Source organism: Nomascus leucogenys, chromosome 15 (assembly GCF_006542625.1).
Source record: "Nomascus leucogenys isolate Asia chromosome 15, Asia_NLE_v1, whole genome shotgun sequence".
NCBI lineage: Eukaryota > Metazoa > Chordata > Mammalia > Primates > Hylobatidae > Nomascus > Nomascus leucogenys.
This window is the reverse complement of record NC_044395.1, coordinates 33805252-33819489: the sequence shown is the minus strand read 5'-3', so window position 1 is coordinate 33819489 and position 14238 is coordinate 33805252. Positions and strand designations below refer to the sequence as shown.

Below are 14238 nucleotides of genomic sequence, written 5' to 3'. Positions count from 1 at the left end.
ACATTATTTAATGGGGAGGGTAGTTAGGCTAGAGTCATAAAAATCAGACAAATTTGGTTAGTCCAATCTGTCTCATGCAGAAACTATTTCAGGTACAGAAACTGAAAAATTATGGCTATTCAGATTGATAATTTTGTTGATTAATATCCTATTTTTTTGACTTGTAACAGTCTATCCTTGATCTCCTTTGCTGAAAAAATTTACTACTTTGATAGTTACTATGCTGCTGAATTTTCCATGACCTAAAATATTAAAAATTATTTTTACTAAATAGTTTATATAATATAAAAGGTTAGGCCAGGCGCAGTGGTTCACACCTGTAATCCCAGCACTTTGGGAGGCCAAGACAGGCGGATCACAGGGCCAGGAGATTAAGACCATCCTGGCCAACATGGTGAAACCCAGTCTCTACTAAAATTACACAAATTAGCTGGGCCTGGTGGTGTACGCCTATGGTCCTAGCTACTTGGGAGGCTGAGGCAGGAGAATCGCTTGAGCCCGGGAAGCGGAGGTGGCAGTGAGCTGAAATCGTGCCACTGCACTCCAGCCTGGGAGATAGAGCAAGACTCCATCTCAAAAAAAAAAAAAAAAAAAAGTTTAATATCTTTTGTACCCTTAATCATTTATCTATTAAGGAAAAAGCCACTTAATTTGGATGAAACACCGAAATAATGCTTGCTATGTCACACACTGCTCTAAGTTTATTTTTCTTATACTGATTTGATCCTCATAACAACCCTATGAAACAGGTACTATTGTTATATCCATTTTACAGATAAGAAAACTAAGGCAGAGAGTCAAAGTATGTTGCAAGGTCACAGAGTTAGCAAGTGGTACAGCCTGAAATGAGATTGAGAAGGTGTAGCTCCAGAGCATATATTCTTACTATACTGCTTCTCTTATATCACAGCATAATTATGGGTAGCTGACATAATTCAGACATCAAAATACTTTGCTTTTTCATAGAGTACCTAAGTTGTTTAAGCTTTATGAATTCCAAACTGCTCACAAATAACTGGTCACGGATCTCTGCATATTATAGTTATTCTACTTGTTTGGATTCGATCATTTATAAGATGGGATTAAACTTCATCTGATTAGGTAAATATAATCTCCTGCCATTAAAATATAGCTTTAAAAAACTTGATCTTTGATATTAAGTATTTATTCATGATTTAGTGTAGAGAAAGCTATACTCTTAGTTTGTTATAGTGACTCCATACAGTGACATATAGTGATACAAGGGAAAAGTCTCATGTGCGTTGACATTCACAGCCACTTCCCACATTTTCTCTTTATTCATTAGTTAACTTCGATTGGAAAAACTCCACCAACCATTAAAATCAAGTATTTATAAAAAACAGCACGTTGTTTCATAGGTAAATATGAAGTGTCTCAACAGTATTTACATTTGTAAATCTGAATATGGTGGCATGTTTAAAAACCGAAAACATAGAATTAACCAGGAATAAATGAAATGTTTAAGTGATAGGAACATTTTCATGGCCAAATGATCCAATAAAGCTTCCCAGATTTTCCAGTCTATTCCAAATCTAGTTGATTCAATAAGAAGTCTTTTGACATTTCAAACAATATGTGGCATTGTATCAACTCAAACTTACAGCAAGAATCCTGTTCTACTCATTTATCTTTGTGTCTCCAAGACCTAACATGGTTCTGAGGTAAAAGATCACCAGGACTTGTTTTCATGACCCTGCTGATCAAAAACAGGATGTAGCTAAGAAACTGGCACAAATCAGCTAGGACTAGAAATTATAATGCATCTGCAGGCTATGAGACACTGCCACCAGCACCATGACACTTCACAAATGCCATGGGAACACCCAGAAATTAACTTATATAGTTCCAAGAACTCCTGCAGCTTTTCCAGAAAATCTGTGAATGACAGACCTCATATTTAGCATATAATTAAGAGTTGGTATACATATAGCTAGCCAGCAACCCACGAGGGCTACTCTGCCTACAGAGTAGCCATTTTGCTGGACGCTGTTGCTCCAATGAACTTGGCTTCTTTCACTGTGGGCTCCCTCTTGAATTCTTTTCTGAATTAAGCCAAAAATCCTCCCAAGCTGAGCCCCCATTTTGGGGTTTGCCTGCATCAGTTCCTTACAGAATTTAGGCATTCATTTTATTTACTAAAGGAGCATATTTGTATATTTCTGGGACTATACTAAATTATACTCCTAGTAATGAAACCAATGTAGTTTGAAATACTTTGTTATTACAAGTAGATTATCATTCACCTTAATGTGAAATGCATTAAATTTCATATGAAAATTCTCATATAATACCAAACTTTTTAATCAATGTGAATAGCCAAAACAGTATATTATTGAATCTCACTAGATGTCAGTTGATTGTATTTTGTCTTTCTGATTGAAAGGCTGTGTAGTTGGTTTCAACTTAATTGCCTGAGAATCACTCTTTGCTTTGCTAAAATGCATACCCAGTCAAGGATATTTTCTCTATAATGCCAAATCTTCCATATCAATACCTCACCTTATGCCACATACAGTATTGTACAAATTGAAAGGTTGGTTATAAATTTAAAATGACTGGTAAAGAATGTACTGATGATTGGTATGTGTCTTGTATGTAATTGTATTGAGGTTTTAGATGCTATAATTCATTAATAAAGAGAGATATAGAAATTAGTTTATTCTTTATTATCACATAGAATAACAAGAATTAGAGTTAAATTCACAATATTTTTAAAGAAAACATTATGTGAAGATGATTCATTTCAAACCACCAGCCAATTTAACATAAAACACTTGTCAAGCTGAGTAGACTGTTTTCTTATGTGAACCACAAAATATTTTCTCTGAAATCTACACTTAGTTTAAAAACAGAGATAGGATTTTGCATATTAGCTTGAAAATAAGTATATGATGATGATATTAGGTGCCCACTAGCACCTAGTTTTTACAGCTTTGCATTGTCACCCCATCTCTGCCAGGGACCCAGCCCCAGGCATACACAGATGAAAGGACAGTTTCACCTTCTCGGCAAAAACCTTCAGATCAGTTGTCAAAATACTCTCAAATGTCTTTCCCACTCAGAAATGAGGAGCAAAGTGTATGACTTTAGACTCAAGAAGTATATGGGGCTAAATATCTTTAAAAGTATAACTCTGGACAATGTACTTAGTGACCTACTACTTACTCAAAATAGGGTAGTAGCATTAATAACTAAATAGGGCGTGAGTCATGAGAAAGATTGCCTGCATCTCTTGCCAAGTATTAACACTAGTTTTACTAACAAGCAATGGGGTAGATAACTTTGAAGATTTCATCAACTTCAACACAAAAAAATATGAATATCTACCATGTGCAAAACAGTCAAAGTATGTTTTGGGGAAATATAAAACATTACATAGAAAATAAGTATGTGATGATATCGTTAAAATCCACGATCACCTAATTTTTACAGTTTTGTATCTGTCACCAGCCAGTGCCAGGAGAACTGTCAGGCACACATGGATGGATGAAGAGTCTCACCCTCTTGACAGAAAACCTCATATGAATACCCAAAGCACTTTGAAAGTATGTGTTTAATGAAATAATTAATCTTTGTGTTTTTCTCTTTGGCACTGGACTTTTCTCTTGGTCAGTTGGAGGCAGGCATATTGCTCTGAGGAGAATTGGAATTGTTATAGCAGAAATGTTCAAAGAAAGTCAACATTCAGCTTTTGACTTCCTCAATTGGTCTTAGAAATCCACAGAAAGGCAAGTCTGGAGATTAGGGCTTTCTCAAGTGAAAAACATGGTCTAAATCTCAAAGGTATCCTTAAAAGGTGGACTTAAGCATCAAAAGCTACTAGGACTAGATGAGAACTCATTCTAAGACCTGACAGAAGCCTCTAGCACACAGCAAGAGGAAGTGAGAAGCTTTCATGATTCAGAAGAAAGAAGAAGTAGGGCAAAGAGGACAAATGCCTACATTCTGAGACTGAAACTTGAAGGAGGTGAGATTCAGACAGGTAAAGGGAAGTCCAGGAAAATCAAGCCTTTTATGCTTGCCTGTAAAGTCTGCAACATCTTAGAGAAGCTTGGATTTAGTGTGGTGGCAGCTGAGTGGAGGCTTAGCAGGCAGTGGTAAGCCATGGCTCTCCTGAAGGGGCAAGGTGACTCCACAGCAGGGCCAGATAAGAAAACATCTGGGCCTAAGAGGAATGAGGAATGTGCTAAGCCAGCAAGAAATGGAAGTTAGCAAAGTCCCAGCACTCTGCAGTGCTGAAGCTGAAAGAATAGATAAATTCACAAGCCAAAGACTTAAATATGAGATGACTGCAACGGAGTCTATGACCAGGCATAACTAACAAGGGACTGGTGTATGGCCAGTGAGGACCTGGAGAAAGAAACCTCCTTCTCACAGCTACTATGTACACATAGAAAGCTTCTTCCTTCCCAGCTGCTGTCTGGTTAGAGGAACTAAAAAGGAAAACCAGCCCTTGATGGAAACTGAATAAGGTAATCCAAAAACAAGGCTCTTTTAGATGAAAAAACATGGAAAGATTATTAAGCGCCAAGTTTTCTCTTCAACCTACTGCTCACTAGTGCACCCTCCTCAGCTCCAAGGCTGTGGAGGGCTCATGAAGTCACAACGTTCTACCGAGAATTTAGCTTTTTTTTTTTTTGGAGTGGTTATACCATTTTGTAATTCCACTTGATAATAGCATCTGATTATTTGATCATGACATCATTATTTGTATACAATGCAGCAAGAATTTTGTTTTTAATGTAGGCTTTTAAATGGGCTTTGATGGAACTTTGTTCCATAGAAGGAATCCCAGATAAGGCTTCTTAAAAGCTGAGCCCAGCCATGGATTCATACCGTCAAATACCTATGAGTTAGGTGAATTCCTCTCCTCTTGAGGTTCCAAGAATCTATAAAAAGAATGTGTTTATTCTGTATGGGTTCAGCACAACTCAGTTCCTCTTTCTCATTTTCTGAAACTTGAGCTGCTCTAGTCTTATCTGTGTGTATAGACCTGGACTTTGCAAAGGTAGGGATATAGGTGGAGTGGTACAGATTGTTTGGACAGATAGAATTCTGGGACTTGGGAAAACTAAGTTTTGTAGTTTTGGGTTTCTTTCTTGATGAAAAATTTGTAATTTCAACACATAAGCAAAATAGACATCTGGCCTTGTGTTTGACAATTTATATGGTGTATTTCATCTCTTTTCGTCAGTTCTGTCAATGTTCCTATGTTATATCTTCCAAAACCCTTCTGGAAAATTAGAGAGGAGGTCATGATCACCTACAACTCTTCATGTTTATGACCATCATTTTCACCAAAATAGTGCAACTTCCTCAAAAATGTTCTCCCTGTTTCCAGGATTAGTCATCTCCCACTTTATTCTCCATATTCCAGTGGAAGTCTTCTAAAATATTCATATGAGTTGTGCTGCTTTCCTGTTTACGACAGAATCAAGTCTACACTCTTTAACATGGTGTACAAGGCCACTGATTATCTAGACCTGGCTTTCTTCTTCAGTCTCATCATCCATCCCCACTCCACATTCTCTCTCCCCATCAGGTTTGTGCAAATGTTGTTTGGGATACTCTTCTGTCTTTGGGATCCCTCCTGTTTGGAATACTCTTCTTCTCTTCTTGCCTTTGGCATCTCCTCACCCTGCACGTTCTGCTAATTCCTAAACTACTTGTAGATTGTGGCTTAGCCTTGACTTTTTTCAGGATGCCTCTGCTAACCCCTAAATTCAAGGTAGGTGCTCCTCTTAGGTGCTCCAATAGTTCCCTGTACTTCCTCCAGCATAAGCATTCACAGTACCATATTGTAGCTATCTGTTTACCTGTCTTTATTCCCCATCCAAATCTAAGCTCAGAGAAGACGGGAACACTGGTTATCTCCACAATCTGGCAGAGTAACTGGCATACAACACAGTAAAGGCTTCACAGCTAGTTGCTGAGGAATAAAATGATGCCTAAAGTAAGACTTTTCAACAAAAAATAATTAATTTAATGTTTTAGAGAGCCCTCCATGTAACTTTTGTAAATCATATTTAATCCTCTCAAAATAAAAGAACTTTGATATTTTCTTCTGTTTCTTTCAAATTTCAGTAAAAAGGCTTTAACTTAAACCCTTTGTGCTGATTTTTCTTATAAACATGCACAACTCAGAAAAGTTAAAATACACAGAATACTAAGATCAAAAGGAGATACTTTACTGGCTAAAGTGAGGAATTCTAAAGTCTGCCATGTGAAAATCTCTTCGTATCCCTAATCATAGCAAATTCAGGGCTTACTAGTTTAGGCAAATTCTGGAAAGTATTTCTACCTTATGGAGAACAAGCAGAGCCACATCTCTGTTTTAACAAGAATATGGTATGTTTGTATTAACTCTCCACATACCTTTTTTGGTTATTCTCATGAATTTTAAAGCCCTTAGAAAAAGATAACTTAATTGTATGTAATATATTATGACCCCAAAGCTCTGGATCTTAACCTAGTTTAGGAAAGCTATGTTAGAAGTCCATTGACTAGCTATTATTTAAAAAGCAATGACATTTTATACTATCAAGTTAAGGCTGCACAAAATATATCAAATCTGTGTGGATATAATTGTTATTCATGCTGCTCAGCAGCTTTCATTGATATGTCTTTGAATAACAAAACATTAAGAAAACAAAATAACTATTTCTTAATAGAAGTGCAGTTTTGTGGATAGATACTTCAAGGTATAGACTTTTCTGGGGGAGGACAAGAAGGTATTTTTAGTGGCAAAAAGCTTAAAACCACTGCTGTCTAAAATAATTCATAACAGTAAAAACTCAGATTAGTAAACATCATAGACAAAGACCATCAGAAACTTAACATGTAAATGACAAGACAAAAACATTTAACTGGGCTTCATTTAGAATAATTTATATCTGACAAATTCAATACATCAGTATTTGATGTATTAAGGGCAATTTCAAAAGATAATAAAATAAGCTATAGCATATGTCCTGAAAACTGTTTACAATACCATTTAAATATTTTATTCATACCTATCTAAATATTGACCAGGACACTAATGCCACACTGCAGAGTTAATAATCTGTACATTTTCTTTAAAGTAATGGACAGAGTATGCTTTCTTAGCTGCCTGATTCACATTTCTCTAAAAATGCTTTATCAGTTAAAGCTTTCAACCAGCTAAAAAATAATGCCTCTCCCATGTCTCCATGAGTGGAAAAAAAGCAAACAAACCTGTGTTTAACAATAAGGTCAGCATGACATAAAGCAACAAGAGCCAGTAAATCGAAAATGAGGCTGACATTCTGGGACTAGGCCAGCAGTCCTGCAACAGTCTTCCAGACTCCACAGCTGCATAAGGCTGTGGACAAGCTTGGGCGCAGCCCCTGTGCCTGTGACCTGAGCTCTGCCTTGGAATGAGGTCAGCTCCAAGGAGGAGAACAAACCCCTTGGTGTTTTTCTTTGCTTTGGTTATAGGATATTCAGAGAAGGTATGTATTAAATCATTTCTTCCATGAAAAGCTGCTGTGTTTAACTTACTACCAACACCCCCAAAGTCTTAAATTTTCTCCAGTGACAGGGTGGACAAATTATTGAAGAAAACTATTCTTTCCTGCTTCTTTTCAGTTTTTAAGGCCACATTGATTCTAGGCCTAACTTTAGAAGTGTAGGTTCTATTAGCTCCAGCTAACTGATGGTCTGTAAGGTCTTCTTTCCTGAGTTTATTAATAAATAGGGTTGTGATCCAACCTGAACTCAATAATCTAGGCCCAGTTCAGCTTGGATTCATCTTATGGATGTTGACTAATCTGGCTTGGATTACATTTTATGATATGGGTGAGTAGTCAGTTGTTTTACTGCTTTTTGTTCAACTTTGGATTTAATAAGGACCATAGAGTGTGGAATAATGGTACATTAAATAGTCCGCAGATGCTAGGGAGAAACAGAGACTGTTCTTTTCACTCGGCCATGAATAAGAAAAAAAGAAACCACAAAACCTAGGTGATGTTCTTTTCATTAAAATCATTTCATGACAGTGTAGTAAGGATAAGCAACTTAGGACTTGGTGAATTTTTGCTAGACTATCTGGCTATATATTTCCTGTAAAATTTTAAGAGATGTAGAAATTTCCCACATCCAATGGCTATTGAACAGGCATACTTTGGGAAAAACAAACTTAAGCCATTACTTGTCTTCTTGTCCACTTCACTTTATCAGTGGGGAACACAGTTGTTGAGTTATTGAATACAAAAATAGAGTATCTTTAAATTTGAAAAAAAAATATGTTTTTGCAAGTTTTGAGTGCTTCTTATGCACATGGCTCTGGAGTTGTAAAAATATTTAAAATGATTCATATTCTATCCTGACTTCTGATGTGTGAAGGATAAGTATGGATGAGAGAAACTGCTCAGGTATTCACAGCAAAAACTAAAAATGTAATAGCCATCCTACCAAAGGAATAAAAGACAGATTAAAGCAGACATAGATTTCTTGTGGGCATTTTGTATCATAACCTTCGTAGGGATAGGAATGTTGATTTTTGGGTTGATGACTTCATTGTAATTTCTAAACCCATTGTTCCCTTTTATGGAATTGCTGCCATGGTAAAAATAATTTGAGCATGGGTTTCTGGAGGGGCAGTGTTCTAGTCAGGCTCTCTGTTCTAAAAAGACACTTAAAAATGTTAAAATCAGTGTCATTATTTTAAAATGTCTACAATGAAAGAGTGATAGGCTCTTTAGAACTTTGATAAAACAGGCCCTAAACTCAAAACACTGTATTTTTTCAGCAGAAGAAATTACTTGAATACTTCCAGCCCTAATTTCAAATGATTTCAATCAAATATATCATAACACATGGTGACATAAATAAAACAATGAGACTTTCTAGAATCCCGCTTTCACTGTAGAATACAGCTGGTGAGTTTGATAAAATTATAGCCAGAACTATGGCTTAATGAAAACAAAATAGTAGCAATTACTATTTCTGAAGGCCTATATACGTTTTTTTTTTTTTTGGTTTCCATTTCTATTCATTACAAAGCACTTGGGAAAGGCAGGTTTAATCAGAGCGGTTAAATGACTTGCTTAATCTCATCCAGCTAGTAAGTGGCAGAGAAGGGGGGCACAGTCCTACGTCAGCTATCTCCACAGTGCCCATCATCAAAGACATGACTATCTGTGGATAATTTAAGTTACAGGTTGACATGCCATGGCTACTTACAAGGCACAGTTTTGGCAAAAAAACATACTGTTCATCATATTTCCGTATCATCTGTATAGCAATAAATTATCTTAATGTTAAATGTGAAAAAATAACATAGCATTGCCTTATTAAAAAGTGCCACATCTTTAAACATTAAACACACACACAATTGTCACATAACTACTGATAATGGAGGTATAATGCTTTAGACTCAAATGGCTTTTCAAACCTTTTTACAGAAAATATTTTCATTAACTCAAGAATCTATTTCAGTAACCTTCAAGTATTTCCTGATCTGTAACCTGTCTTCTTATGATTTAGTGTCATTTTAGAGCTACCAGAAAGAACACAACCTGTAAAATGAAGATAATGGTTATGATGACTAAATAGTAATGGAGACATTAGGACTTTGTAGAGAAAAAGATTTAGAAATTAGATGTTTTCCATTTGGTTAAGCCATATTCTTTTTAAAAAGGTGTTTTATTTTTTAAGCTTAGCCTTAAATATTAAATCCTAGTGTTTAGACATCTACATTGCAGACAGAGATCAACATCGAAGATATCAAACATTTTAACAAAAGCCAAACCTGTGGCCACCACATTCTATTCCCTCATAGTTGAGTGAAATTAGAAAATTTTAAAGTTATTATGGAAATTAAATCTATGCTGGTGGAAATGATTTATATCATCAAAGTGGTGGTTTAATTCAAAGTAACAAGAATCAGATAATAAAATGATCACAACATCAACTGTTCCCTGAGTCCATCACTTAAGCATAAAGGGCTAATAATATTGTTTTTGTTTCTTGTGTTTTCTTTTTTTGGATAGACCTACATTCATTTTCTTATGTCACACAGTTCATTCTGAGAGGTGTCACTCTCACAGAGGTAGATTTCCTGTAACTATTATATTTGGGAGATGTTAAAAATACTTTTTTCTTGGGATGACATTTGTGGGGAAAATATATTGAAAGCCTTTTCAATAAGATTTAATGCAAATGAATTACTGACACATAAAGGTGTTATTTAATATTTACTTTAAAGTTAGTACCTTTGTGCTGCACGGGTATCAGTAAAATTATATGTAAATGTTTTGTACCTGTCTAGTGTATGTTGAGTGTACAAATATTAAAATGCCTATTTATCAGGCACTGTAATTTATACCTACTACTGGACTGTAACTTTCCTGAGTTATATAGTCTTTCTTCAGCTCCAAATTCTCATAAGGCTTATTAGCACATTTTTCTTGTGCTAATACCAGGTATTCAATCAGTATTTGTTGAATGAAATTAGAAATGAAGAAAGTTTTTATACTGAGGTTTACAGTACAAAACAATTTAAGGCTACATAAACATAAGAAATAATTGTTTTGTGGAATTTTGCTCAGGGAGAGAAATAATACTCCATTCATTCAGTTTAAAAACTTACAACAAGGAATCTAAAGTATTGTCCTTAAGACACATAAAATATACTTCTATTCTTCTATGTTATAGTCAGTAAAGGGAGAGATCTCACAAAGTAGGAAGCAAAGGTGGAAAATTTAAAAGTGATGAAGATAATTGATGGAGATACAGCATGGGAGAAGGTGATAAAGTCATGGGTACAGAAATATGCAAAAATGTAACCAAAGAATGATCAAAATCTACAGTAATACCAAGACAGAGAGAAAATGTCATTCAACTCTCAGTCAACAAACATCATTGTCCACTTTATATGGCTCCCAGACTCCTAGGAGAGTCACAATTGTAAAATAACACGCTACTGTAACTCAAATGTGCACAAAACGGCAGGTAAACTCTAGGAGAAGGCAAATTACTGCTTGGAAGACTCAGAGAAGATTTTACAGAAATGACATTTGGCTGAGTCTTGGTTGAAACATGCATGGAATTTGTGTCAAAGCGGGAAAATTCTGGCAGAAATTTGATGGTAAAAAGATTTGCGTGGCTAAAACATATGATGAATTCATGATAGTGGAGGATAAAGAAGAGAAAGGTATGTAAATTGATACCTCCCTCCTCCTCCTCTCCCTTTCGTCTTTCCTTTGATTTGGAAAGATGTTAATAAGCTCTGACCCAAAGGAACAATTGGCAGGAAAGATATTTTACTACTTTCAAAGGTGAAAGAATTGAGAATCAGTAAGGGTGACTAACTTTCAACATGCCACAGGTGGTAAGGATACAGTTAGGCCATAATCTTCTGATTTCTTATGTCCACTCGCAATACCTCATTAGAGGACAATTCTCTCCCCAAAAAAGGTTATTTTAAAAACCTACAAAACCCACAATACTATTTGCATAATGATAGGAATCTACTTATTAACTTCCTAAGAGATTTTTGTTTCCAGTCTGGAAAATGGTCTTAACATATGAGTTGTTTTGCCTAGTTTGAAGAACATTAATCTATTTTAGTGGTTTTAAACTCTTTCTACATTTTTTGCATTAAAAATACTTTTGAAAATCTGATGAAAGTTGTGAATTTCTCCTCACACAAATATATATAGACAAAATTTTGCATACCATTTTAAAGGTTCACTTTTGGAAATATAATTGAGACAAAGGGAGTTACCTATAAATAACTTATATAATAGCTTTGTGTTATTACATGTAAGATTTTTTTCTCTTAAGTCAATGATTTGTTAGATGCAAAAGTTAAAAATCCTCACCTACATGGTATGAAATAATATGGATAAGATACAGTTTACTTTAACAATTTTAGTACTTTTTCAATCTTGTAAATTCTTCTAGAAAATATGGGTACACAAAACAAACATTCTAATTATACTTTATAAAGGAAAATAATTAGAACCTCACAATTTTTCTCTTAAATTTACACACTATGATATGTTATAAATGTAAGGCTTTCAGAAGAACATTATAAAAACTCAAGACCTCATAATCCTGACCAAAACAAAAAGACACACCACAAAATTTAATTCTTTAAAAGAAAAAGATGACTTTCACTTTTTATGAAAGAGAAGGGGTTTCACCATCCCTGCCAATATCTTGGGTAATTGTGCAGCAATAACTTCAGACATCATTTCTGGAAATTCAACACTCAGTGCCCGGGACTGGATAAATGTATTCAAGCAGTACAGATGAAGTTGTTTGACAAGCTGTTGGTTTAACAAATGAGTAGAAAACATGTAATAAAAATAATAAATTCATATGCTATTCAAACACGGCAATCTTTCTAACTATTTATAATATAAATACTTCTCAAGGTGTTTTTTTCTTACCACAATGAAAATAACTCCCACCATTTTCTAGAATAATATGTAAAATGTTATATACTCGTGATAGAACATTCTGATATTATGGAAAGATTTATTTAAAGAAATGAAAGTTATTCATAATTCTACAGGATAAGCTGTGTGAACATTTTGGTGTATTACTCAAGTTTTTTTTCTTTTTATACCTGCATATAGACATACCCAAGTATCCACACAATATTACACATTTTTCATAAATTCTATTTGCTAATCTAGCTGTTTTATATAACAACATATTGATTCTTCCTATGCCAATAATCCAACATCGTTTAATTTTTATCAAAGTAATTCATGTGTATAATGTTCAAAGTCAAGTAGTACCACATGATTATAAAAACAAAAACAGCAGCAGCAGCATCAATACAGCCTAGCAGTTTCCTGATAGACTTCTTCCCAACTCTATTCCAGCCCCCTAGACACAACTACCTTCAACTTTTTGTAGTCTGTGTCTTTTGATATTTCTATATTTCCACTAAAGTTAGTTTTAGTTTCTACTATGGGAAATGAAGAAAATGAAGCTCTCTTATACTAGACACTCTCTTCCTCAACTACATACATGTTCTCTTCTCCCCAGAGAGAGCTTTTGGCTCAGTTTTTAGCTAAAGTCAATATCCAGCATTTATATTATAAAGATTTTTTATGGTTTTCTGCTGGATTGCATCTCCATTCTTATGACTCATTTTTATTTTGCAAAAGTGAATCACCTAGTGTTCTTGTTTGCTTTGTTTTATCTATATTTGTCAGAAAGCCATAGTCAAATTCTCCAACAGAATTGTAAAAATCACCTCAATTACAGTCATACTTACTGGTAATCTCTCAGTTCCATTTATTTTTCCTGGAGCTGGTATCCTAGAACCCTTTGTATTACTGCTCCCATCTAGACTAACTACTGCTCTGCACAGCTTTTGTGCTGGGACATCACTTTTCATCTCTGTTGGGGTGGATCTTTGGCTTAATTCCATGTTTTGTTGTAAGACATCCTGTAGCAGTTCTTGAGAAAGTTCTATCTGAGGTAAACTCTAGGAGACCTTGCATGTTTGAAAATACTTTCATGCTGCCATTGTACTTGTTTGATGGTTTAGCTAAGTATGAAATTCTTTGAAGATTTTCTTTTCCATCAAATTCTGAAGGCACTGCTCCCCTGTCTTCTGGCTTCCAGTGTTGCTGCAGAGAAGTCCAACATCATTCTGAATCCTGATAACTTCTGTGTGACCTGTTTCTTTCATCACTGGTATACTTTAAAATATTCTCTTCATTTCTGGCCTGGTACAATTTTACAATAATGTACCTTAGTTCAATTGTGCAGTGCCTCTACACTGGACCCTTATTGTTAGAAAACTCGTATGTTTCAGTTCCAGCAGCTTTTATGATTTCTTACATAAATTTCTCTCCTTGATTTTCTCTATTTTTTCTTCTGGACATTCCTATTGGAGGCTAGAATCCCCTGAATACTAAATTTACTGTAACCCTTCTTTCTAATTTTCCATGTTTTGATCTTTTATTTTTCCTCAGATTTTCCTTTCCATTTCAGCCCTTTCATTGAATTTTTAATTTCTGCCTTTCTTCACTTAATTATCCAAAAGTATTTTCTTGCTAAATGTCCGTTTTAAAAATGTTTTCTGTTCTCATGTCATGGATACCATATCATTCTTATTTCTCTAAGGATGTTAGAAGTTTTCTTCTGTTCTCTGCACTGGTGTTTTTTTCCTCCAAGTTTCTTTTTATTTTGCTTTCTGCCTTTCATTTTAGAGGCTTTACTCAAATA

General features: G+C 35.0%; 1 protein-coding gene across 6 annotated transcripts in view; it reads right to left on the bottom strand.

The window, feature by feature from the left end:
* Positions 1–2664: 2664 nt before the first annotated feature.
* The window catches only part of PGR (progesterone receptor), a 94633-nt gene continuing 83059 nt past the window's right edge, over positions 2665–14238 (bottom strand). For all 6 annotated transcript variants that reach the window (XR_004033597.1, XR_004033599.1, XR_004033598.1 and 3 more), the window contains one exon: positions 2665–12317. Coding sequence is in view for 3 of the 6 variants with exons in the window: in XM_030828908.1 (XP_030684768.1) it covers positions 12162–12317 (156 nt within the window). In the remaining 3 variants the exon portion in view is untranslated. The remainder of the gene's footprint in view (positions 12318–14238) is intronic.